This window comes from Vanessa atalanta, chromosome Z, assembly GCF_905147765.1.
Source record: "Vanessa atalanta chromosome Z, ilVanAtal1.2, whole genome shotgun sequence".
In the NCBI taxonomy this organism is placed as follows: Eukaryota; Metazoa; Arthropoda; class Insecta; order Lepidoptera; family Nymphalidae; genus Vanessa; species Vanessa atalanta.
The window spans coordinates 16,193,999-16,221,716 of NC_061902.1; the positions used below are offsets into that span (position 1 = coordinate 16,193,999).

The following is a 27,718-nucleotide window of genomic DNA, read 5'->3' on the forward strand; positions in this document are numbered from 1 at the left end:
GAAAAAGTCACCATTTTCCCCTCCTCCTTCCCTCTGTGGCACCACGCTGGAGATACATAGCAAAGTCGCCATACTGGGAATCGACGTTCGGTGCGACCTCAATCCAAAGGATCACATCGAGGCTGTTATAAAAACAGCCTCACGTAAACTCGGAGTCCTGAACAAGGTGCGGCGTTTTTTCACGCCTGCTCAACTGCTCCTGCTGTATAAAACACAGGTACGGTCCTGCGTTGAATATTGCTCGCACCTCTGGGATGGCTCCGCTAAGTACCTACTGGAGGCCTTGGATCGGTTGCAGCGACGTGCGGTTCGCATTATTGGCGATGTAAAGGTCACCAACACCCTCGAGCCTTTACAATTGCGTCGAGAGATAGCGGCACTCAGCGCTTTCTATCGAATGTGTCACGGCGAGTGCTCAGAGGAACTATTCTCCCTTATTCCTGCTTCCCCTTTCCTTCACAAGTCCACGCGTGCTGGTTCTCGATGTCACCGCCTAACTGTGACATCAATTCCATCGCGTACAAAGAAATTTGGCAACTCTTTTCTTTGTCGCACTTCCAAAACATGGAATTCTTTACCAGCGCACGTATTCCCCTCCTCTTATGACCTGGGTTCCTTCAAACGAGGCGTGAAGAGGCATCTTGCGGGCCGGCAAGGCGGGGGCGGCTAGAGCAGATCACCTTTCCCAACTGCACTAGCCGTCGTCGCGTTTGGACTCTACTACCACTTACCATCAGGTGGAGCAGAGTCATTTGCCCTCCCGGGCAATAAAAAAAAAAAAAAACCGGCTTCTAGTCGCTAGCTGTACATATTTCTCAATTCTCGGTGTTAACGAATGGATGATTACTTTAAAACATAACCTCCGGTTTCCAAACTGGTGATCAAAGTCAGATTTACTAAGTCGATCAAATACTGATCTCTCATTGGTTGTATTCATAGCCTGCGTCATAGGCTGCCGACGACGAATTAAAGTCGTAATCAGACTTTGATCTGTAAACAGGTGGTTAGCATACGAAAAATAATCGTGTAATTGTTACTTTAAATTAAAATGTATTCGTTTTAGTTTGATATAAGTGCAATCTAGCGGAGACACATCTATTTCTGTGTTATTGATACTAGTGATGTGGGAACATATTTGAATATGAATACTGTTAGAAAAATTGACCTCTAAGGACATAATATATAAATACGATCCTTGCGTCGTTGGCGAGTCAACTCCATCCAAGTAGAGAAGTTGATGTACCTACGCGCTTAGTGTCATGATCGATCCTACTGGTTAGCTAAAGGATTAACAAGTAGTCAATATTTTTAAACGCTCTGTAAGTGGAGCGCAATAAAGTCTGGTTTAAAAGTGAATCTACTTCCCTCCAATCGTTCTCAGTTTTATTAAAAATCGTCAGCGTGTTGTAAGGATTTATTTTATTTATTTTTTTAAATAGCAATTAGTAATTGTGAACTTGTTAACTACAAAACTCTAAGAGCCTAATTATTTTAATAAGTTTTAATTTAATTCTACTGATAAAGGGTTGCCATATGAATCAATGTTCATATATATAAATTTTAATATTAACACTTCGTTCATATATTTTTAAGATTATATTTTTCAAAAGAGGTTATTTGGTAAATTAAATTGAATCTAGTCACGAATAACATGTTAAAACGATGGGGATATCAAATAAAATGCTTTATAAGTTTGTTAATATTTTTATTACTTTTGCTTACTTTAAACATGATATGATATAATATTAATTAAATAACATCGTGCAATATAACAATGTCAGTAAACTGTACTATTAAGAATACATTTTTTTATTAACGTTAAACGGGGCCTGACGTATTTCGTCGAGCTGTTGCGCTTGACTTACTATAGTAATATTTTACAGAAACAAATTACCATAGACTCCAGCGTCTAACATTTTTTTATAACCTGTTCTTAAGTAACTTCCTAGCCCCCTTACATTATTATTACTAATTCTAATATTTCACGTATTATATATTCACTTACTAATACAACAGGATCAGACAACTATAATTTCTTGCAAAGAATTTAGCTACAATACCTTATAAAATTAACACTGAGAATGCTTTCTATCTTAAGAATACGAATATATGTGTCTTACTATATTAATTATTATATCTGTATATTAGCATCAATAGATGATATAGAATAGTTCTAACGGTAACAACATTAAGAAGAATGCATCGTACTATATTCAGTATCTGTGCTTACAAACAGCTGAGATCAGTCGTGTCACTTATCAACTGACATACTGGGAGTCCGCTACAGATTATATAGTAAAGACAAATACAAAGTGATTCACAAAATAGTTATGTCCACGATTTCATTGATTACATTTTAGTCGATCATTCCGAAAGTATTTTAGTTTTTAATCAAACTGTACAACTTGTTGGACTTGATTAATATGTACTCATATAATGTTTATACAATATGTTTAAGTATCGCTTTGTTTTCGCTATTAATAATGTACAAAAATGTTTCGTTATCTTAATTGTATAAAATTTAGAAAAATTGTTGTATGTTCCCATTATGATTTCGACAATTGGTACGTTTATAAACTGGATGTACCATGAGTGTATTTCACGTGAAATATAAGCAAATATTTTGAGCACATCTCGCACATTTTGTCTTAATATTCTAAAGCGTCGTGTATATGCTTAATTTTGAGATCTAACTTTCAGACTCAGATCAGTCGTCATCAGCTCATCATAGAAGTTTGTTATTAGTTAAACCACCTGTAGATATATTTATTAAATAAGCATAAGTAATCGTGAAAATGTATTTACAAGCATTAAGAAGATAATATAATAAAACCACTTCGTCCCACGTGCTGGATCTTATGTTCCAATAGCGACTCGTGTCACCATTTCATTTTCATTTAAAATAAAAATTGTTTCATAATATTGTGTTTTAATTGAAAAATCCAGTACGAGTTGTTGCCTTGCGATATTTAAATATATATTTCGCATTCTGGCAACATCGATGACAATATGTCACTTGTAACTACGTTTCATCTAGCCTTCAGCAGTTCATCCATTTTCGCCCGGTAGGCGGGCAATTCAACGTCATCCCAATGCAGGATGATCTTATCAAAAAACCTGTAGTAAACGATGTAGATTTGAATTAATGGGGAAATGACTATTACCTGCGAACTATTAAATAATCCTCGGAACTACTGAGTCAGTCAAATGTGATGACGTCATCTGTATTTGTTGGTTTTTCTACAAGTTAACAATTTGGCTGCAGCAGTTTCTGACGTTCCAGACGTCGTCAGAAGTTGCCGTCATAATAAATGATTGAAATCAACCCAGCCATCATACTAGAGTATACTCGGTTCTTATATATGCCATCAATTTAATGACAATATTAATATCTAATAATAATCACCACCTGTAGTTTATACAAACGTATGTACATACCTCAGCTGGACCTCGTTCAACACATTCTGCTCGTGCTCCGTGAGGCCTTTCTCGAGTACGTCGAGGGTGTCGATCAGTTGCGAGCGGTTGTAGAACCCACAGATGTTGGTGTCGATGCCGGGCTGGCTTAAGGTGAACCAAGTCGCAATGCGAGCTAATTCCACGTTACGCTCCTAATGGAATACAATAAAAATAATTGAATCGAAATTATTCTGAACATATTTAGTAAATATATCTTTTCAAATCATATGATATGTCGTAGTAAGAAACTGATAGATTCCAATATATTATTACTAAACTAAACACTTAACATCTGGAACATCTGGCTATTTATATACCAAAAGTTTTTAAATCTAAACTCAAAGTACACTCTATCTCTCTATCTCTAGATATTAAAAATATATGAACTAGTCAGCTTATGAGAGGTAACCTTGCAGAAGTCAGATGCTTTACGGCAAATAGCTTTGACGTCGTCACTGGCTGGGTGCCATGGCCGCGGGCCCATGTTGGTAAGCAGGCCCATCCCCGTGGCTGCTGCGTTGATCACTCCGACGCCCTTGTTCTGATCCGCATTAAAAAAGTTGTAAGTATAAGTTGAATTATTTTAATACATCTATTTCAACCATAAGACGAGTACCTAAATACAAATAGGCAACTTTGACATTGAATTGCCGCAATGTCATCGATCGAGATCTAAAGTATCCTATGATATTTATTATACACTGACAGACTCATAAACTGCATCCATACTCAAGTCTCCTTTGAACATAAACATGCAATAAAAAAAGTTGGAGCACACATGATTTTTTTCTTGTAATTAAGAGTTTAACCTACTCGTACCCTTATTGAAGATTCTAAGCGGTTCCGCATATATCTGATTAAGGTTATTAAAAAGTCTTGCATAATATCGTTTTATTGTGGAATAGCTGTTCTTAATGCTGCCACTGTTGTGGGCACAGGATTTCTCCCATATACAGCATAGATACAGACAAACCTCGAAGTAATGGTCAAGTAGAACGCCTTAATTCCACTATGGAAAGCTGTACAACTAGCATTACGTTCTAAATATATGTCTATTTATTGGGAAGTCGCCCTCTTTCCGTTCGTTGTACTGCTACAAATTGCAAGCTATACGAAAGAGTATTTGTGCACACAAGAAAATCAGCAAACGGTGTAACTGTACCGAGTTGGTTGATTCATTCGGAGCATGCTCTACGAAAATTCAACGCGCAAACAAATATCAACCACTAGCTGAAGAGGTGGAACTGCTTCACGTAAATCCAGATTATTCTTTCATACGTTTATCGGACGGTAGAGAAACTACCGCTTCAAATCTTACTTTAGCACCTTTAGGCCAAAGTCAAAAATGAATTGAATTCATTAACTGAAAATGACGTACCGAGTGATTTGGAACAAAATTCACCGAAGGAAGATAATACATCAGATTTTTGACTATGGACGAAGTAGTTATCGGACCTTGAAATGTAAAATTAAAGTGTATAAGAGTCTAATATTATAAATTAAAATATATTAATCAAAGAATTGCTGGAATTGCATTATATATCTATATATATGGCAAGTACTACATTATTCGTTTTTCAATTGGAATAGGCTTTACCTATACCTACCTGTACCTATTACTTCCTTACCTACTTATTACATATTTTTTTAGACTGGCTTGTGACAAGTGTGTCTGCGACTACGATAAACTATAGATATCTACTATCGACAATGCTCGTCCAATCACTTTTTGGCTGGAGAGTAACCGTAAAGAAATTTTAAGAAGATGAAATGAAAAGATGAAAACGACTGTGACCACTTTTGTTTTATTTGTTTGTTTTATTTACAAAGGTGACGGTTTGAGCTGATGGTAGAATGAAGCTCTCGGATTACTTGCGTCTTAGTCTAAGCTAAGCTTTGAGAAGTCGAACCTATCACTCTAATGCAATAATATGATTTGTAATGCGGATATATGTATGTCACAGTGTGATAATTCAAGCGCTTTCAACTAGAGACAAACCAATTAGTTGATTCAGTACTGAGTGAGGTATCGGTGTAGACATTAGGGATTGCAAGGAATTCTCGAAGGGATTAGCTTTGTCTTTATTATGTACATCCGTTGAGATTAAGACGTGGGGCAATTATTTTCTTTTTTAGTGGGGCATATGTGTAGTCAACTTTTGAATTTGTGGATATTTGGTTATTTTGGGAAAGGACCGTTTGTCCATACAAAGGTGATTGTCGTATGTCGTCATTAAAGTAATGAAATTATGTCATAATAATATGAGAGAAAAATCAGTCTCCTAATGTTTACACACATTTGCTATTAATTTTGATTAAATCCTTAATATTAGTAACGCAGATTCTATCAAAATACGAACATGAATAACATCGGTTGCTCGCGCTAGAGAATCGCGAGTTCACTGTGACTGAACATAATTGTGTAATAAAAATAGGACTTTATCCCTAAATCTTTAAAAGACGTACTTAGAAGTCTGTAGGTATATACTTATAGGTCAAGTACAAAGGTATATAACTTTAATGATATGTGCCAAGTTTCTGCCAAATTAATCGAGAAATGTCTTTGGTATATCTTTTATAAACTGTGAAATTTGTTTTTTCGAAATGTTGTCTAATCATTTATATAAAGTTAAATACTAGCAATTGTGCTATCTCTGTTTCATTAATTTCGGTCATATATATGTATCATTTGTTTATAGTTATTATACTTTGCGAGAGTTCGGAGTATGGAATATACTTTATACTCGTAGTTTTCCTAACAGTCGCTTTGCAAGCGCCCGACGTGACTATTTCCTCCTCGACTACGTTCCCATAATAAGCTATTTCTCATTGAATATACATACATACTTACAGCTATGTCTTTTTTATCTTATAAGTAAGAGAAATGAAAAAAATACGATGATAAAGCAAGAGACGTTAATTAAATTTCACGATGACAATTTTTTTTTTGTTATCAACAGAGAAGTAACCATAACTTAAATATAAATAAATAGACTCTGTAAAGAAAACTTACACTCTTAACCAGTAAAGAAAATCAATCTCTAAATTCTCGACAGGGCCTTAAAAATTAAGCCATATCAGGCTCCAAATGCCGTCAATGTTCCTGTATCGTCTCCATTTAGATCACATAACGGCATCGAACATGGTAGGTAGGGCGAAGAAGGCTGCTGCTAGTAGCACTAGTTTTTATTATTATTTTAAGTCACTAATATAGAATGATAAAATTACGCATGGAATTCTTACGTATTCAAATAAATAAAGAATCATTATTTAATTGTTTTAATGTCTTTAATTGTTACAGTCCCGTGGCGATTGATAAGGGGGTTGTAAACATATCCGGAAAAGTTACGCAAATAAAATAAGTATATATGTATTACATGTGATTCAAGTTGGCTCATCCAAGTACTTCGACATTGTACATCGGCTCAAGACGACGAGACCAGTTTCTCGTGCACACAATGAGTACACGGGCAATAAATATTTATTAATTCTTCCATGCTCATGTGACAGAATAAGTTTCATTTGAGTAATAGTTATTGCAATTTATCTGCAGCTGGTTAGTGTATCGATTACATTAGAGACCTGCTTTAGGTACCTATCATATCATATCATTTATAGAGATTTTTGTATTTTTATATGAAAACAATGTCTCGTGCTATATATGTAACTTTGCCTGTAATAAAGATTCTTCAGTAAAATATTTTTTGTATCAATTGCTTTCCTGAAAAGCCGAACGTCGTCTCGCTTGAACTGATGTATCATTCAATAAGTGGTGGTATGCAACCAATATCAACATCTAATGTTACGTTTCAAATATATAAATCGGCCACACGCAGACACGTATCACCGAATGCCTAAACTCGATACAGTCGCACACGCAAATCCACTGAGTATAAAATTCGACGTTGTCAGGTTAAAAGCCGCTAAGATGAGTCGTCAGCAGTTAGTTGCTTGTTACATTTCGTTACGTTTACATTTGTTTAGATGTGTATACAAGCATGAAGTAGTTGGTAGGATTTACATAAACATATAAAGCCTCTATTATTTTATTTTAAATAAGTTCGTTATTCAAAAAGGCGTATGTTTAATTTCAAACGATAAACTACACAAACGTACATAGCCTTTCGTTAGCTTAAAATTGCAAATTCGAATTAATTTTATAATACGGCTACGACTTACAGGTAAGAATCGAACACAAATATGTATTGAATATTAAAGCGAATCAATATTTTATGTCTTTTGCAAATCGTACGCCTCATAGATTTACAATCGACATTAAACCAACATCTTTTATTATATTCTATATTGATTTGTTGGCGTGTACTATCAGAGTAGGTATATCATATTAATTTATAATTTATTTTAAGCTTTAAATCAGTGATATCGCTGATTCTCGAACTCAGAATTAATGTTTATATTAATGGTTATTAAAAGGCCTTGTTACTTACATACATTAAATAAAAAAACTGTAACGGCCGGCTTTATCATCGTTGGGCCACTAAATATTTTTAAGATATATTTTTAATACATTTTTCTCGGTCTCTGCACGTTTTAGGAAAAACAATATTAGGATTAATTTCAATAATTCTGTGCTCGTGTAACTAGTATCAGTAAGATTAATTGTTAAAGTGAATTCGCATTAGCTAATTACTCATTGATTGCAACATCAAACAGCGACATCGAACCGAGTACGATCAATGCGATACTCACAGGCGCACACGTTGGTTTTGTACAAGTATCGAATTAAATCAATTTAATATGTGAATTAATTTTTACGTCTATAAAATAATTGCTGCTATTATTATATCTCCTATGGTTTCGTAAACTAAGACGTAGACTTGCTGCTATTATTAAATTAGTTGCCGGATCATGTGAGATGGAAAAGTGGATACATAGAACACGTGTAAACCTTATATCAACATCGACATAGTCAACGAAAACATTTTAGGGAAACATTGATATGTTAAATAAAGGACTGTCTGATCATGACATCTATTTTGGAAGAGGAACTAAATAGGGCAATTTAGAGCCTCTTCCACAAGAGAGGAAATTCATAAATAAACACCGAGTAAACACTTGTAATGGAGTGCAGGTTTAGTAAAATACAATAAAATTCTTGTTTTTTATAAAGAATGGTATATAAAATTTGTAAGGAGTTAAAGGAATTTAATATGTTTTAATTATTTGAACATTAAACTGGAGAAAATGTTCAATTTATATGGTAAATAATTAGGGGCAACAAAACCCTAAATCCAGCTCTGGTCTTTTGTATATCCAACAAATACACTGCTATAAAACAGGAGAGGAGGCCTTTGCCTCGGAACATTACAGGTGTGTTACTCTACCTAACATACTTGTCTGATATTAAAGTGCCATAATTACCTTAAAGTATTTTGTGTAATTCTGCAGCCGGTTATCAAAGAGCGTCGACTTGGCATAAGATAGCACAGCTGATATCTTGATATCCGACTCTTCCACCAACTCTTTCATCAAGTCGATGTCGTAGTCAGCGATGCCGATGAACCGAGCCTTGCCGTCGCGCACCGCCTGTTCCAGCGCTGGTAGAGTTTCCTTCAAGACCACGGACATATCCGGAGCAAAAGTCACATCATGGACCTGAAAGGGTCAATTTATTGTTATTTGTCGCCTTGGGTATATCACATATTGCTCGTAACAGAGGTTTTTTTACGCTTTAGTCGTTTAGAAATAAAATCCTTCAGTTCTTTTTAACTGAACTTTAAGTAAAAAGAATTTGCATCTAGAACATAACTGTATAACGAATTTGATTGATTAGATAAAATATATAAATACGTTTTCCATCCATCAAACACTCTGCGAGCCGGGGGGGAGGTCTGCGCTCAGCAGTAGTATTATAAGTAAACAAGTTTCATAATTTTAATGAGCGAAAGACGAGCTCACCAGACAATAAATGTTATAGAACATGAATTATTATATGAACGGCGAGCTGCACAATTGATACAATGAGTGTACTCCGGCATCGGTTTACATGTAACGTCATTGTGCCTGAGATTTAATCTGAGTCTCTGACAATAACATCTTCGCTGCAACCTCTAAATAAGCGAACCGAGGTCTGAGCCGCGCCGTGAGCGGAAAAGAAAAATCTAAAAGTCTTTGCAGCTTTTATCAAATTGTTGCAATGTTTTCTAAATTTGAATTTTATTTCATGAACACGTATAAATCATAACACATTACGCGTTTCATATTAAATTACTTAAAAGCACTTAATCGCATGTAGGTACTTGTGTCTCTGTGTGTATAAGTTATAAGTCGTAGATTACTTAAAATATTCTTACACTAAGCTTGTGAATAAGACTTAGTGTATATCATCGGCTTATTAACTATAAACGCCGTAGCTTTGCCAGTGGAAAGTTACATTCGTGTTTTGACCAACTAATACATGATGATAGGTATCATTCATGAATGCGAAACACTTGCAGTACATTCATCCGTACAGATTTAAAGAAGGAATTCAACTTTATAATAATAATAAAATATTTCAGTTTACTATTCTGAAAGCACGAACGTTTACGGACGAAGTGATCGTTTCACTCATTAAGTGAAATGTTAAAAAAAACATATTTTCATGCATGTATCTTTTAGCTTTATAATTATTATAGGTAGTCAATGGTTTGACATTTCACGATCGAGTTCTACGATGAGCTGTGAGAACACAATCGATCCTCACTCTCTGTTAGAAAACAGAATAACTCTGCGGTTCACTAAGAATCGACATTTAAGCTCTGTTATTTCTCGAATATATTGTACTTTACTCCGCATCACCGAGCATTACTTCAACACCTCGTTGGAAAATTATTTTAATTGGTCCGTTATGGTTTTGCGTATTATACCTATATGTATGTATGTACATCATACGTAGTATAGTATATCCAAGTGTAAGTGTATCCATGGTTCATTCTCTTAATGGATAATGATACTATCGTAACATAGCTCTGAAAATTTTAACGTCGAGGTTTTCAGAGGCATTAGTGGAGTAAGGAGACTGAAGTTTTAATATTTTTTTCTCGTAAACCACCTCGCGGTGATCCGCGCTGGAGGAGGAGGAGATTGGCGCATTCAATGGAGTCTGCTACCTCCGGTCTGTCGAATGTCAAATGCTTACCAGCGTAATGCTTCTAGACGTCAATCAACTTTCTTACTATATAGACTGTCTTCTAGACTGACCTAGCCCTCCCACTCACGAGAACTGTTGTTGAGCACCTACAGGTGCTCAACGGATGTAACGTACACTATCAGTGTAGTCTATGGAGGCTGCTATATAGCAGCGTCGTGACCCTCAAGACTCAGCTTAAGACCCTGGATAAAGTGCGGACATTAGAAATATTGAATAAAAAATAAAAATAAAGCCACCCTCTCCTTTTATGGGACACAGCGTAGATACAGGTGTCATTGTAATGTTTTCCTTCATTGACGAGTGTAAATACAAACAATCACTTGAAATCACAGTATTCTTGACCGGCGAATAACAGCAATAGAAATCGTGTAAGAAGAAACTCTAAACTCACCACAGAACACCAATGAAAAATGTCCCAATGTCGTGTGCGATAGTGACTGTAATTATAATAAAATTTATAGGATACACGTATCAATGACAACCAACATTTATACTAAAATTTTACGAGTGATACAAAGTGAATTCTTAGACAATCGCTGATCTAAGCTTTCCATGGCTTAAATAACAAATGTCAATGATGGCTTATTGGTTAGAACAATCGTAACTTGTTTTTATTAATTACGTTTTATTTATATCAACTTGATTTATTTTTCAAGCTGCCAGTCTCGACTTCGTACGGGTAAAATAAGAATTTTATTCCGTGCTATTTTTTCACCGATGAGATAAAAATATTCACCGGATCTATCCGCCCGTACTGAGCTAACGCAGCGTACCACACGCCCCGCTTATTTTTCTCGCGTTTATTTAAATATCTTGTAAAATTTCTAAAGCTACCGATTACAATTGATAATAGCAACATTTTTCTATACAAAACTTTAATATAAATACGTTATACGTTATTTACTTTGGTAAGGATTAATACTTCATGTTTTCTTTTTTATTATAAATGGTTTCTATTTCTTCTTGAATTTATATTTCTTTGGGTGCGTTATGAAATAAATGATGAGTAAGATTTATTGTGTTGCGCGCGCACAGGTTGACATCATAATTAAACGAAGAATTCATTTTTCAATTTTCGAAGAAAGCTTCCAAAACCTCTAATTAAGTGTCTAGTCGCTCGAAGTAGACAACTTCACCTTACGAATTAAATTGTGCATGTTTAAATTTGCGAGTGAACGTTGTTTATATTTATCATCATTTTTAATAAGTAGATTATTATTATTTTATCGAAATTAATTATTTGTATGTCTTTAAAATGTCTTTAATTCTGCCGACGATGTAGAACGTTTCACTCACGTTCATAATTACAAGAACTTTTTCTTTAATTTTATTTACTCATTATTTTATTAAATTTTAATTATGTTAATAATATTTAAAAAATAAATGTAACAAAAATCAAACGTTGTCTCTTGTCATTAAAATGACTGACATTATAATGAATGAATGTCATTCTAAGAACAGCGATAATCTTTAAGGCTAATGTTTTGGTTTTATGAAATCATACAGAGCAGTATAACCCCTCGTCCTAATTTGTTTCTCGAACTTAGGTTTTTTTTCGTTTGGAACGAATTTTAGAATAATTGTTATGACAATTAGATTCTAGCTACAGTAGTAACTTAATATTCAAATATACCGTCTCGATGTGGTTGGACGTTTCTAAATATGATGTTAGCCGATGCACAGTGGTAGTGGAAGCTTTCGGAAGCCTATATTTGTATAAAAATACAAAAGTATCTGTGTTTTTGTTTTGGTAGCATTCGCTTCAATACTAACTTGACTGACAAATTTCTTTCTGGTTAAGTAAGCTATTAAAACTCAGTTTAAAAATGAGCCACGCCTATAAACTTACTACCTATGTAGCCTATATACGTCCTGACGCTGAAACAATGTGAATGTTAGTTTGATTGCTTTATATACAATCCAATACTTCCTTTAGGAAGAGTCGTGTTATAGCCACATTTCTGATTTGTGAAAATGAAGATATTATCAACTTTTTTGTTATATACCATATATATATGTATATATATGTATGATACATATAAATATATATATATATATATATATATATATATATATATATATATATATATATATATATATATATATATATATATATATACATCATACAGTTATATTGTATACAATTCGTGTAATACTCCTGTTCAATGGCCGTGGAAATCTTAAAAGCGCGCTCTCAGAATACAACCAAACTACAAGTTGACGCTGTCGGTCTATTATTTCAAATAAAGTGCATCACTGTTATCGGTACGCATCGCTCGTCGTCTGATATTCTTCTCTTATCACTTAAATCGTCTTCGTGGTTTAAACATCAGAATGTTAATATTTGTTGAGATATAAACATTAACACAATCCCATCGTCTCGCAATATTCGACGTACAATATATCTTTGTCCCCTTAGCTTTGCAATTCAGGACACGGACTTCTACTAACCCTCCCGACTGGAGGAATTTCGTGCCGTATAACGATAATATCAACTGGGAAAACAATTGCAAGTGTATAATATAATAGATGATATAGTTGTAAGAAGAACACTTACACTAAGATCTATAATGGAAATTTTGATGAAACGAAAAAGTAGTTGAAATTAGACACATGCAGGTTTCCTCACGATGTTTTCCTTCAGCGCCGAGCACGAGATGTATTATAAACACAAAGTAAGTGCAGAAAATGCGGTGGTGTTTGCCTGGGTTTGAACCCGCAATCATCGATTAATAGGTACGCATTCTAACCATTGGGCCATCTCGACTCACGTGACTTACTAAAACTAACGAAATGCTATCGTATTGTCATTAATAGCGACACTAGAAGGCGGCCTACTCTTTATCAAACTAAGCGAAACACAAGTGCCGCCAGGTGGGGTTTTGCGGAGCCTGGATGGGGCGATGGACGGGGCTGCCTAGGAAATGCTCAGTGTTTAGTGACTTATTGTGATTATTTATGGCTATTTTGCACAATGTCCACGTCTGCCGCGTGCCCACGTGCCCGTACTATGTCGTCCGAAGACGTAGACTTTAATCTATTTCTGGCCAATTACATATGTACGAAATGGATAATTAAATTATCTAACGTAAAAGCGTGTAAGCCGCTTTATCCCCAGCTCTGATCAAATCATAAGTACTGGAGTCTTTCTAGAAGATTGAAGAAATCCGTTTCACAATAGAATCTATAAGAATAATCAAATAAGAATATATGGCCTTTTATTGTTTATTATTAAAATAAAAAGTATCAAAAAAGTTTTATAATTCCCAAATTGCGATTTAATTTGATTTAATTCTAGATAGATAAATATTCAGGCACTCAAGCCTAGAGATTAAAATGTGCCTTTTGTCAAAATTAAAATTAATATTTTAACTTGGTAAAGGAAACTCATGAACAAAATAACAACTTTGGCATGCCTTGCTGTAGCGTACTAAGACCTACTTCATTTATTTTATATCTCGATAACAGCTTACAATCCACTTAAAATCCACAAATAAAAAATAAATACAAAATTGTGTAATTTTTACCCTACGTAACGCAAGACAGCAAAATTGTAATATATATATGTATGTATCGGATGCTCCTATTCTACTAGTGTTTTTAAGAAGCAAATTTGTTTCGAAATTTCAATTAAATCCTCATTAAGCGTAATCCCTAACATGAAGTCAGGTCTGCAGCATCATTGGTTAGAAAACTTAGGCAACTAAGTGTTATTGAAACCACTCGACTAGCTCGACTTCTCGAGTATACTTTGGTTATTTTCATGGAATTATGTATTAGTTGGGGAAACGCTACAGATATTTAACCTGCTTTTATTATACAAAAGAGATTTATTATGGAGGAATACTTAAAGATACTTCATAATATATTAACAGCAATATTATATATATTCATATTAATCATTTTGATAGAATCCAATGGCAATATAATAAGTAAATTATTTCTAAGCATTGTTCGGTGTTAGTTTATCGAGTCTGCTCCTATTTCCTTAAGGATATCTAGGGGTCACAAGACAAGTAAATAGCTGGGTAATGTCTCACAAAGTATAATAATAATAGTTAAAAATTAACCTTTTTTTGCTTTAATGTAGCCATAAAGCGTGTCAAATTAGAAGTGGATAGTGTGGCCAGGTTTAATCTCACACAGACCAATTTTTTTATTCCACTCGTGTCAACATCAAATTTATTTTAGTTTACTTTGATACCAAAGCTGAATATTGGCAGGTTAAATTTACTTTTGAAAGTAAAGCTGCCACTCGTCACTGCCATCGTGTAATATACGTTTTACAATCCACATTATTTTTTACATAAACTATACTGTCTTAGTGTAGACGGTCAATATAAATAATATATTCTTGTTTCACGTATATATAAGTTTAGCTAAGAGTTCCGAGAATGGTAAGCGTATACTCGTTGCGTAAGAAATTCGGCTAAGACTAACAGAATAAGAATACACTTAGTAGAATATGAATGTCAATCGTAATGTCATTAATTAGTATAATAATTACAAAACAGCGTAGAAACAAAGCGCCTGCATCGCCGCGGGCCGCGCCAACAGCACTACCAATTACAATTCTGATACCATGTTACGTCCGCGTCCGACTGCCCGGTCTGCGTGTAATTTACCTAGCAAAATGTTCTATTCATAGTTTAAAATCTGTTTATTTTTTATCGATGAAATCTTAAATTATTTATTTATTATTTATATTGTCATTGTCTCTAGTTTTTATGTTCCGACAATATCCTTCGAAATGTCTTGGTTCCATGTCTGACGTACAAAACAAAAGTTCAATCTCACGGCATGCACCTTTGAGTTTTTGAAGTTTAGCCCATGTAAATTAGTCATTATGTATGTATAGATGCTGAAAGAAGATCATCACGAGGAACCGAAAATGAAATATACCTGCCTATCTGAGAGTATTTTTAAAGTATTCGTCGGCGGGCGAGCGAATGTAAGTGGTCAATATCGCCCATCGACATTGGCATTGCAAGAAATTTAGACCATTCCTTACAACTCCGATTCCCCCCCCCAACTTTGGGAACTAACATGTTATGTCCTCGTGCCTGTTGTTACACTTGCTTGTCCTTCAAAGCCGAACAACAATACGGAGCATTGTTGTAGGCCGGTAGAATATGTGATGAGTAGGTGGTACCCGTCCAGACGGGCCGACACAAAACTCTACCACAAAGTATTATAGGAGTACTATAATGTATTAGCAGATGCAACTGAAGTACATTAAGCCACGTTTAAGTTCACGTCAAGTCGCAGCGCTTAAGTTCTGCTTATATCCTGTCTTTGAAAACAATTCAACTAGTACAGAGGAGTTCCTTGCAAACTAAGAATTTTCTACTTGAGAGAAAGAAATATTTGTTCGCCTTACTATTGTTTCATCGTGAAATGTCTACGGAGCAGCAGGAAATTGATAAATTCCAGTGTCAGTAGAATTTTCTGATATATTGCGATTATAACTATGTTTTCTTTCTAGAATATTCTCGGAATGTTGCAGAGATTTTAGAAATACATACTATAAGTTCATACATACATTTCCGAACTTCTGATGCATTTCTAGTCGTAAGTATTTGGACATGGCGCCCTTAAGGACCGGTCGGTAGTTACGGTTAATGTATTCATTTCTTTGGTCACCAAGATCTTTAATTCTATACTACCAGCGAAGCGTACTTTGTCAGACTATAATTTCTTGTGAGTACATCGTTATCGCAGTGTCAGGTTTTATAAGCCCGTGGCATTTCTAAGTGACCATTGACTGTCATAGTAATTACACGATTACGAGATATGAAAATATTGTTTATCAAATACATACCGAATGTTGCATAAAAGAAACTGAACCGAAAAGACAGCTTTAATGAATTTTTAGGGCGTGTTTTATAGCATGCAAAACTAGAAACTAAACTGGACGTAGCTAGAAGAACTTCTCTATGTAATATACGAGTGACATAATCACTTTAATGCATGCCTGTGTTTGTTTTAGATTAAAAAATGTTAATTTGGAGTAACAACTGGAATTGTGCATGTTGTGTTAGCCTGTAATTGTGATGTATAGTATCAGCAAACGCAACAATTTAAAAAAAAATGACATATTTTATAAGATAGTTATATATTAATATTATATGTTGTGTTGGCTTCCTAATTAATAAATAAATAACATTCGGAGCAAAAACAATACAAGACAAATATAGTTTTTCCGCTTAGGATTCCTGTAAATTATAGGTAGTGAGTGTACTGAGAAAAAGGCACTGCAAAATATCTAATTATTGCAGCTTCACATTTAACAGTATTAGAAATAAAGATGAGATAAGAAGAAAAGCTCTGTTTTGAAACTGATTTTAAAATAATAACAAAAACATTTTATATTTGTATTTTTTATTATGAGTCCTTTGGTTCTTAAAACACAACATAATACATGTAATAATGTAGTGTTATAGTATTTTGTAGTTTTTCGACGTTACAGAAATGTGAAAAAATCTTTCTTTATGCTTATTGTGTTAATGTTAACCACCTTAAGACCCAGAACACACATAATTTAATCATAATCATACCCTCAGAGCAGGGCTCATCAGTGTAATTGATAAGCCCTGCTCTGAGGGCTATATCGTGTCTATATATTAAGGCTCCGTGTAAATTGTACGTGACGCCGTCGCCACAGCGGCGCTGAACCGTACACCTGTGCGCGTGTAAATCCCAGGTCCGGCATTGAAAAGTAAGCCACAGAACACGGTGCTGTAGAGCGATATCATCAAAAATGAATCGACGTCTGTTTATAGTAACGAATACAGATAATTAATGGTTCATGATTCCAATGTTATCTTTCAGCACGCCAAAAGGTATATACATCACCTACCAATTTAATGTTCCGGAAAGGCAAGTGTAAATATAAGGCTTGTTATAGACCTCCGTAACCGTAACCGAAACTATCAGTTACCCGAAATAAAAATCTATCCGAAACCGTAACCGTATAGTTTTTTTTTGCATAGAGCTATACGAAAAGTGCTATTTTTATGTGAATATACCTTATAACATATAATAGCCTATTAATAAAGTAAATGTTACCTCGTAATTATCTCTTTTACAATTTTAAAGCAATTTAATATTTGTTACTGAAACTATCAGTACAATCAAATAATCCGAAATAATTTCGAATCCGTAACCGTATCTGAATCCGGTAAATTTAAAATTAAACCGGCAAACGAGCAGGAGGCTCACCTGATGGAAAGTGACTACCACCGCCCATGGACATCTGCAACACCGGGGTGAGAGAAATACTGTCTTGCCATGCTGAGCACACCGAGCTTTTTTGATGCCAATTTGGCTTTGCGTTCCAATTGACCGCGGAACTGAACGAGGCTTGAAATATCAACGCCAAGTATTCCGATACTAGCTGTAAAGGGTCCCGATCCGAATTCGGGACCACAAACACATTTACTTCAAGCCTAAGAAGGATACTTTTCAACTGTTAAGTGACGCAGTACACACATTATAAAAAAAAAATCACAGATAGATAAACAAAAGGAAATCCAGTAAATAATATTATCTTAAGATATTAAAAACGCGTTACTGTTCTCAAAATTTCGCAAAATGTTTTAAAGGTATCCCATCAAAACATAAATGTTGAATGTGAGCCAAGTACAATATATAGGCCTTCGTTGTTGACTTCAACGACAAAAGAAGTGCGATCTAAATGGGTGCCAAATTCAATGGTCAGTCCTGAAATTTATTTATAATTTAGAAGAATATATTGTAGCCTAAGGTCTGATCTGGCATTTCTCATATATGAATTATATTATAGTCTTCGCAAGCCTAAACCTGTTATAAATGAATTATAAACACAAACTTAGCAAGCGAAAATTCAATGGTTCTTGTCTGGGTATGAACCGGCAATATCTGGTTAAAATTCATGTATTCTAATGACTGGCAAACGCAGCTCTTAATGTACGTTAATTCTAACTAAGCAATACTGAGCTCTCCTCGATTCTTCTTAGATGTTATGACTTATAATTCGTTATTATAAACACACATCAGTAGTTATAAGATAGTTATAAGATCAGTATTATGCAAACTTTATCAATTAAATTCGGTATTAAATAAACATACTTTAAGGATCGTATACTTTGCGCTTGCTGACTCGTTGATAAGTTACGGATTAATTGTATACGGGCGAACGTTTATGACGTATATAAAGGACGTTAAGAATTTACAAATAAGACTGATCAAGTTCCTAGTAAGTAAGAAAGATAAGGATAATTGTAATAAGGATTATGAAAAACTCTTTAGTGTTTGTAAAATTTTACCGATTGAAAAAAAAATTGAATATTTAATAGGATTAGAGTATTATTACAATAAAGAATATAAAATACCGATAAAAAATGTATACAATACCCGGAATGTGGAAAAGAATAAATTAGTACAACCAAAATTAAGAAATTATTATGGAGAGAGATTGTCAGCATATATTGTACCTAAAGTATTTAATAAAATTGATATGTTAAGGAAAAACGATAAAATAAGTAGGCAAATGTTAAAAAGAAAACTTAGGGACTTGTTTCTCAATGACGAAAACCTGTCGTCATCGTGAAACAAGACCGCAGTGAACTTTATAATATTAAAAATAAGTTATAGTGTTGATTTACTTTTAAGTTTTTAAGAAGAAGATGTTATGTTTTATTTTATTTATTTTTTTTAATTTTATTATGAACCATTATTTTTGTATTCTAAACAAAATGAGCGCGTCTCACCGTCAAGCCTAATAGCTTGGTGAGAACAAACAAAATTGCTAACAATATTGTATTATTACTAAGAAATAAATAAAAAAAAAAAAATCATTATAACTTGTGTTTATGAACATATGACAACTAGCCAAGTCACGTTTATGTGAAATAGTTTTTGAATTATGAGGGGATCAAAAGTGGCTCCAAATGATTCGTGTAATATTACACACGGTGCTTCTCGCCAGTTCTTCTACTTGAACTTGGCCTGACACGCTCCCGCGTGTCTTGATTACTATGTTTAAAAAAGTACTACAAAGTGTTGATTTTCCTATTAAAAAGCCACACAAAAATAACATAACTTCAGCAAAATAAACACGCTTTCTTGTCTTAAAATAAAATAAAATTTCAATCTTTTTTATTCACGCATAAACACTGTCAGTCATTTTGGTGACGTCACACAGATAAATACAACAGTAGTGTATGTACAACTGGCATTCATTCAATGTTAATAAATATTTGGTGTTTTTTGGGATAATAATGAATTACAATTACTATCATAGAAATAAATACCCTATTACAAATTTTATTATAAACGAATAAAAATTACAAAATGTAAATACTACGAACCCGTGATTAGATGCCTTTATGACTTTGTTGATAGATGTCACTGAGGAATACGGTGGCAAATAAGCCGAAATTCAAATATGGATTGTTTGCTTATGAACTTATTGAATGAAGTAATATAATTACCCGAAACGGCCTTGCATCTGACCTGTATCTAATCCTAGTAATGTAATTTCCTCAACGTGTTTACGTCAACTTTCGACGACCGGAGAGATGTTTTCACAACGTAAATAACACGTTTTAAAACACGTGCAGGAATGCAACTCACCATGAATTTAGTAGTTTTTTTTCAGCAAAATAATAAACATCAATAACAGGACTAAGGTCGTAATTATTCTACTCTGACTAAAATTCTCACTCACTGATAACGTCTATAATATTGCTAGTCCTCATCATCGAGATCATCAATGACACCATTAAATTAAACGACACGCCCGAAATTGATTGATAATAAATTTATAAAAGTGGAAGCAGTAACATAATTGTTTCTATTCTATATTAGTGTTAGTAACCTAATTTCAACGCTAGCGCTGCAGAGACTCCTATAAGATGTCCATTAAGAAGACAATTGATAGCTCTAATGAAATCCGAACGATTTAAGTGGGTCTTGGAACTATCGGAATTTCATTCCTCCTTCATTCATAAATCAAAGTGCATGCAGTCGTTTCTTTGTTGTTTTTTTTATAAATATAAAATGAAAATCTCTTTTATTCCGGGTTACCTGAATCAAGTCGACGTAATCGAGTCCGAGCAGCCGCAGAGTATTGTCAACGCCGACCGCAGTCTTCTCCGCAGTGAAGTCGAACATCTTCGAAGTATCTTGCTCGTATCGGCCAACCTTGCTGCCGATAAAAAATGACTCTCTCGGGACGTCCTTTAGAGCCTGTGAAAATTATTGTCAATTATAGCCAATGCCAGTAATTCAGGTAACTTAATTTTACATAATATATTTTGGTATAATTGGATAATTAAATTTTTAGTATATGTAACAAAATTTTAAGTAATTTTATTACCGATACAAGAGACGATATCACGGTTCACGGTTCACGGCTGGAAGCGCTAATTCAATGCCAGTACCTTGTCTACATTTCCTAATTTCGTGATTGTCTGAGCTCAGGTGATCAATTACGGCATGTTACGTTTCTGAGACTTTTTGTCGAAGTCGATGTATTGATGGGAAAAATTCGATACATACCTTTCCTATGGTTTTCTCGGAGCACCCCTGTCCATACCATGGACCCGTCTCCAGATAATTCACTCCTCTTTTCAAAGTTTCTTTAATGAGCTCCAAGCTCCTTTCTTCGTCGAAGTTCCTAAAATTGTATATAGTTTATATATTTTGACATACATATGTATCCATTATATGAAACGCATTATTCTAAAATATCAAGTTTTACGTTTTTATTAGAAGAAATGCGATTGTGGTGATGAAACCTGCGCGTTTGGTTTCCAAAAACATCGTGATTCTAGTCGAAGAGATCATTACGAGATCGCGGCCACGGTGTTTAGCGGAAACTTAACTTTCGGAATACTTCCGGGATGTAGTCATATACCTATTTCATAATTTAAACGGGAAATTTACAGATTAGTAAAATATCCTCCAAAACAAACTGTAGCCGGTAACTGTCTTTAACGAATAAATCACTGTACCTACTAATTAAATTGTTTAAATAAATAATGTTAACTGTGGCTATTCTTAGGTTATTATGTATATTAAGTTGTTATATAATTGGCATTATTGTTTTTCCCCGATAAAAAATACTATAATAACATATATGTTCATATATATTCATTGAACAGCGTTTATAACAAATATGGGAATGAAATCATTCAAGCGGTGTGGTACCAAACTCAATTCTGTTATCAAAATATTACTTTTGCCGATTGACGATAATGTAAGTCACATTGAATTACATAGCCTACACACGAAGCTCAAAGTTGACTCAATCGGTTGTGATATTATCCGAGGTCGGATCGCAACAGCTCGCGGATAAGCGCCATAGTGAGCGACTGCCGATGATAGCCTGGCATCGCCTGTAAGTAACCGAAAACGGTTCATAAGACCGCGGAGCGAGAGCCCAAGACACGGCGTTAGCAGTCTGAATAAAAAAAAATACTATATACCAGAATATAAATCGCAACACACGCGCGAATCCTCGCCTCCGCGGGCTAAATCCGCTTTAAACGAAGCGAGTGACACATTATTTAAATAAGTAGCTTAGGAGCTATAAATGGATTAATTAAACATAAGCTTAAACTTAGACTAGTAAAATCAAAACGCTCCGTTTTGCTTCGCCGTAATTGTTTAAAATATAAAAGTGTCGTGTACTAGCGCGGCAGTGAGGAGACAAGCATACTCCGACTCATATACACTAGAGACGATGAACACTCACACACGCAGTCGATATCGAGCAAAGAATATTCGGAAATACTCTCTGAATTTAATAAATTAAAAATGTTAAAGTTACTGCTTCGTTTTATGTATTTTAGGAAGGCGGTCGAATAAATGGGCCGTCTAATATTAAATGGTCACCTTGCCCGTCGACATTGGCTCTTAAAATGTAGGTGCCACTTTCATATTTCTTTATTTCGTGCCCATTCAGAAGAGATGTTATATCCATCGTAATCTGTAATTACACTGGCTAACACGCCATGGATCTGGAATACCCCAAAATAGTGGTGAATTTGGTGCAAAATAAGTAGTGATTGGGTGGAATATTGGTAACTTTTGACGACCAGGTAGAAAGTTACAATAACCACAGCGATACTATTGCATTCTCATTGAAAGGGATGATTTATATTCGTACAAACTGTGCAAAGCAAGAAACATTCACATATTAAATTTGCCCGAACTAAAATTTAAGAATATTATAATATTGGTTTGTTTCGATAAATTCTCCGACGGTTCTCCCTCGTGTATTAAAGCTACCATTATACTAGGTTGTCGTCCAGAATGTAATACACAATGTAACAAAGTCAATGCCGACGGGAAACGGTCTAGCATTTGACAAAATGTGGATATTCTGGATCTGGTTGTAATAATGCCAGTGAGACCACCGGGCTGTATGTCGTCATCGCTACTTCTTTCGGTGTGCTGTGACAATCATTTTGGAGTTCCGTGTATTTATTCGCTCGGCATTCCGTTGATTCAATATTTTTATTACAGCTCGAACGCAGAAACACACTGCACACCTGAACAATCTGGAAGCTGTGGTTGTTTTGTTAATTAAACGTTTCCAGCAAAAAGCGCACTCCAATCACGCTGTGATTATTGTCGCGTGGTGTATTTAATATGTATTTAATACATCATATTTCGTAAGAAAATATTTTTAACGGAATCTGTGACACCTACTTTTGAGTATGATTTTATATATTTATATTTGTTATATTTTCTATGAAAAAAAATTAAATACATTGTGATTTACGACAAATAAGTTAATATGCCAAAGCACTATTCAATAAAACTATGTTAATTTCGACCGTGGTTCTTAAAGTTCATTCAAGTCAAAGTCAAAGTCAAAAATCTTTATTCAATATGGAAGTGATTACACTCGCTTATTGATAGTAAAAAATCTACCACCTCGGAACTGAGCAGAACCGGCGAAAGAAACTCAGCGGAATATATATATATTAATTTAATTTTTACACGTATAGTAGTATATACATATATTTCATGTTTTCGTGTACATACAATAATAATAAACATATTTTCTTTATTTGAAACGGCCTGGAGGCGATCATCTCATTCCTGGAAAAATCATTTATGTTTTTGCGTACGTAAAAAAAAAAATTGAGAAGTGACAATAATTATTTTAATTTCTTTAAATTTACATCTTAACGAATCTTTTGGGCCATAGCCCTCTTCTGCAATACAAAAATGGTATTAATATCAGTGAAGATTATTACTTATGTCATACTGATTGATATAAAAATATGAACATTATATTTAGAATACGATATACAATCTATGCAAGTTACATTAGAACGGACGACCGATGAGGAAACCCGCGCGAGGTTCATATATGTACATTAGCGGTAGACCATGTGTCCTTCAAGGTCATCGATTTTGAATGCAAAAGTTCAGCATCGACCTCCTAGAGACCTTGTAGGTTTCGTAGCGTCCTGATGGGTACCTACCTAGCAGCTTATTGGCGACAGTGCCAACAGTTTGCGACAACCCTACCGTGATATAATATTCATTAGCATTTAGCTCAACCTTATATAACTCGCTAACTGGGTGAGTGGTGGATTACGTCTTCTGTCCTGTAAAAAGCGTATGTGAAACTGTATCGGTTTTGTCCACTGGGCGATCGTAAGCTATTGGTTCCCGACAATTTTAGATACTTAATTAATTTATTATTTGTAACGGCAATCCCTCATGTTATATGCCATTAAATTAATTGCAGCTAACGATTTCCTTTGTCTCGGACAATATCCGGATCGCCGCGAGTCTAATGACATACTATTTGTGTAAATCGGTCACATGCTTAGGACGCAGGCAGCTCTACATACGAGTACGTACCTCCGGATTCAACTCAGTTATAAAGTAAATAATTCTAGTCGCTTTAATTCATTTAAAAACCATAACATGACTGAATGAATACAAACTGTTGTTACAAAACAATAAAATCAAAGTGGAATGTAGATACATGATTGTTATTACGATCGTACATAAAGGCATATGAATTACTGTGAAAATAGAGTCTACCTAGATGATGTCTCGCCGGTTGTTTTGTAGAATCTACATTTCGAACTATTTGCAGCTTTGAATTTTGATTAAAATTTCAAATTATATTGAACCATTCTCAAAGTGCACGTGAGGTAATGTTTATTTTTAAGTAAAATCTTATAACTTTTAAACATTTTTTTACGATTTTCTTACGAGATTTAAAAATTGTGACCTACCAAATTTCCTTATAGGCTGAGTTCGCGCCGCGAGAATAATTATTGTATAATTGACGGGTAACCTTGCTCTTTATATACTTAAGCAAGTGCTGGCCGTGCACCCGTTGGGATATCCCATCTAAGTTAGTCTTTTTGTTGTGTGATGCATTGCCTATACTCTCATATAACCTGGTCACGGAAGATTATCTGTGTGACTCTGCTTTACAGCACTCACCTAATGGTAAGAGCTGACCACTTAACATCAGTTGACCCATTTGCCTGTCCGCCTACCGCTATGACAAAAAAAAAATAGTCCGTAATGTTACATTACGTTCAATTATAAGACTGCACGGAGTAGCTAATTCCGAGTCCAGATTTGGCGTGTTAGGTACTGATAAGTCACGAAAACATACTAAAATACTACACCAAAGGGAAGCTTTTAGATAACTACTTTGCCAAAATAGTAAATCGAACAAGTCATGAAATACACATTATTCACATAAGTTTAGTAGTATTCATGCAAACTTCACAAACGGCAGCAACTCCAACTCGTATGTAGACGGTATCAAGCGTACGGACTGATTGCGAATCAGTCGATCATTATTTCAAACCTTCAGAAATGAATAACTTCTATACAAACTTTCATCCTCAATGTTATGTCTTAGGTAATATTTTATTAAAAACGCTTAGGCGGTCTCAGGTCTTAGAATAAATAATATCATTCACTGATATCCATGTTTCTAAATTCACAAATGGCGAACTTCTGAAAATATGATTTTTGCAATAAACCTTCTTATTGCTCACCTGCGTTCCACAAGGAATCAATGTGTAAACTATCACCCCCTTAAAGTCAGGTATTTTAATAATTTTAAAATATCATTTAAACGTTTGATCAAGAGTTACAAGTGCAGAATTTAATGCACCGAGGCGACATCAGCGCACTGAGAACTTTTCGGCGGCTTTACGAACGTACTTCATTTAAAATCAACAAATAATAAAAATCAAAAACGAAATAAAACTAACCCATTACGATAAAATTAGTCGCGACTAAGGTATACTAAGCTTTTACATGTATTTTATATATTATACAATAGTTATGTATATCAATAATATTACTTGACGATATTAATTTTTTCATATAAGCCTGTGTCTTCTTTTTAGACGTCTTCAAAGTTTATTATTTTATTTAGTATACCTATACTATTACACGTATTTGACGCAGTGACAATTAAAAGAATATCTTTCTTAACAGACAAAATAAATAAAATCGTAAATGTACTGACGGGACAGTATGACGTATTCGTTTCTATTTAAATTTGCGTCGCCTTGATGAGTGATAGCAACTCCAGGAGTAAATGATTGGTCGTTGTAAACCTATATTATACATATATAAAAGCAAAATACCACTAACTGATTAATCACGAAATCTAATAAAACTACAAACTTGAAATTAGGCAGGTAGGTTCCGTAAACATCCGCAAAGAATAGATTTTACGAAATTACACTAATTCCAAAAAAATAATAAATTACCCGCAGGATAACTACGATGCCGGCGGACAGGTGCCTTGAGGACTTGCACATCACTTTACCATATATATTGCCATAATCGTTCGTGTTGCTGACACGAACGGATTGGGACTAGTTGCTATGCCTACTGGAAATGTGGTGGTAAATGTGTAAGTTACAGTCTGTGCCATACTATAGGCACATAGTTAATAGCGCTAGGAAATCACATAGTTTCGTTCCGGTGTTTAGTTGTATAGTAACCGACGGGAGGAATTCGAGTAGACTTATTAATTCGCACATTATTTAATATCTCTGGCACATGATGTTGAATCAGAACATTAAACGAAAATGGTAATCTGATTCGGTCATTCGATACAAGCGCTGACGTCGGCACTAAACACGATGCCGCCGGTACTGCTCTTCGGAACCAAGTCGTGTTACGTTAATTATTATGATTGCGCGATATCTTTATTACAAATGAAATCAGATATTTCCACTGCATAGACTTATAACATACCGTTTCTTGCAAGCCTGAATCATTAGAAACATAAACAATATCTCGATAACATTAACGAGGCGTAAATACACCGACAAGCGAATGAACGTTGACAGATTACACGAATAGTTACGTGACACAACCCACTTGTACACATTAAACATTTAAATCAAATCCATACTTTGTTACCGATAGCGCAATAACACTAATCACTTTCCGCCGACCGTCGTCGACCGTCGGCGACCGTCGCTTATAAATTCAATACAGATAAAAACCTTAATCATTTGTATCTTTAGTGCACTGCTTTCAAAGATAATAATTATTAAAGAATTCGCTTTGCCAGTATTATTTTGTACATTTTAATTTTAAACTTTTTTTTAAGGAGAAGTTTTTAAGATTTCGCGCTGACACTTTGAACACTTCTGTGATACTATGTCGACTAGCGATTACGAACACCCACAATGACATGTTTAGATAAAACGACCATAATTAACATTAATTAGCAGTAATAATTAGCGAAATTTATCTTAAGAATAAAAATAGCTTTGCAAAACAACTATTTAAATGTTGACTGCAATTATGAAAAATAAATATATACATATTATAAAAAAGGAAACATAATTTATAATAGGAATACATGATAATACCCATAAATGTGACTGAAAGACGCTCCGCCGAGGCTCACATGGGAAAGCTCGATGCCGGTGACTCCGAGCTGGTTGTACCTCATGGCTGGTGAGTGGGTTAACTCCGACTGGAGTAGATTCACTTGCACAACTACGCACGACCTCTCCGCGCGATCAGCAGCAAGCGACTGATTGGGTGATTGGGCCGCGCTACTGATAAATATCCAACAACAGCAGGCGCATTCGG

At 34.7% G+C, this 27,718-nt stretch overlaps 1 protein-coding gene across 3 annotated transcripts; it reads right to left on the reverse strand.

Moving 5' to 3' along the window:
- Window positions 1-1,678: 1,678 nt before the first annotated feature.
- On the reverse strand, window positions 1,679-27,648 carry LOC125075782 (L-galactose dehydrogenase-like). 3 transcript variants are annotated; one of them, XM_047687539.1, is made up of 7 exons: window positions 26,867-27,005; window positions 21,155-21,272; window positions 20,681-20,842; window positions 8,842-9,075; window positions 3,869-4,000; window positions 3,439-3,611; window positions 1,679-2,754 (listed from the first exon to the last, which is right to left on the reverse strand). In XM_047687539.1, exons 1-7 carry the CDS (start codon window positions 26,896-26,898, stop codon window positions 2,742-2,744), a joined length of 864 nt encoding a protein of 287 aa, XP_047543495.1. In that variant the 5' UTR covers window positions 26,899-27,005; the 3' UTR covers window positions 1,679-2,741. The 3 variants fall into 3 exon arrangements, with proteins under 3 accessions (XP_047543495.1, XP_047543493.1, XP_047543494.1); XM_047687537.1 differs by having other exon boundaries at window positions 1,679-3,117; window positions 26,867-27,003; XM_047687538.1 differs by lacking the exon at window positions 26,867-27,005 and adding an exon at window positions 27,493-27,648 and having other exon boundaries at window positions 1,680-3,117.
- Window positions 27,649-27,718: the final 70 nt, after the last annotated feature.

What these genes read in the sequence shown, in the direction of transcription:
- LOC125075782 (XM_047687538.1), bottom strand. Translation starts at nt 27,575, where the DNA reads ATGAGGTACAACCAGCTCGGAGTCACCGGCATCGAGCTTTCCCATGTG. An exon ending in ATTACGTCGACTTGATTCAG is followed by an intron (nt 9,076 to 20,680) that starts GTAACCCGGAAT and finishes TGACCCTTTCAG; the next exon opens with GTCCATGATGTGACTTTTGC. An exon ending in TTGAACGAGGTCCAGCTGAG is followed by an intron (nt 3,118 to 3,438) that starts GTATGTACATAC and finishes CGTTTACTACAG; the next exon opens with GTTTTTTGATAAGATCATCC.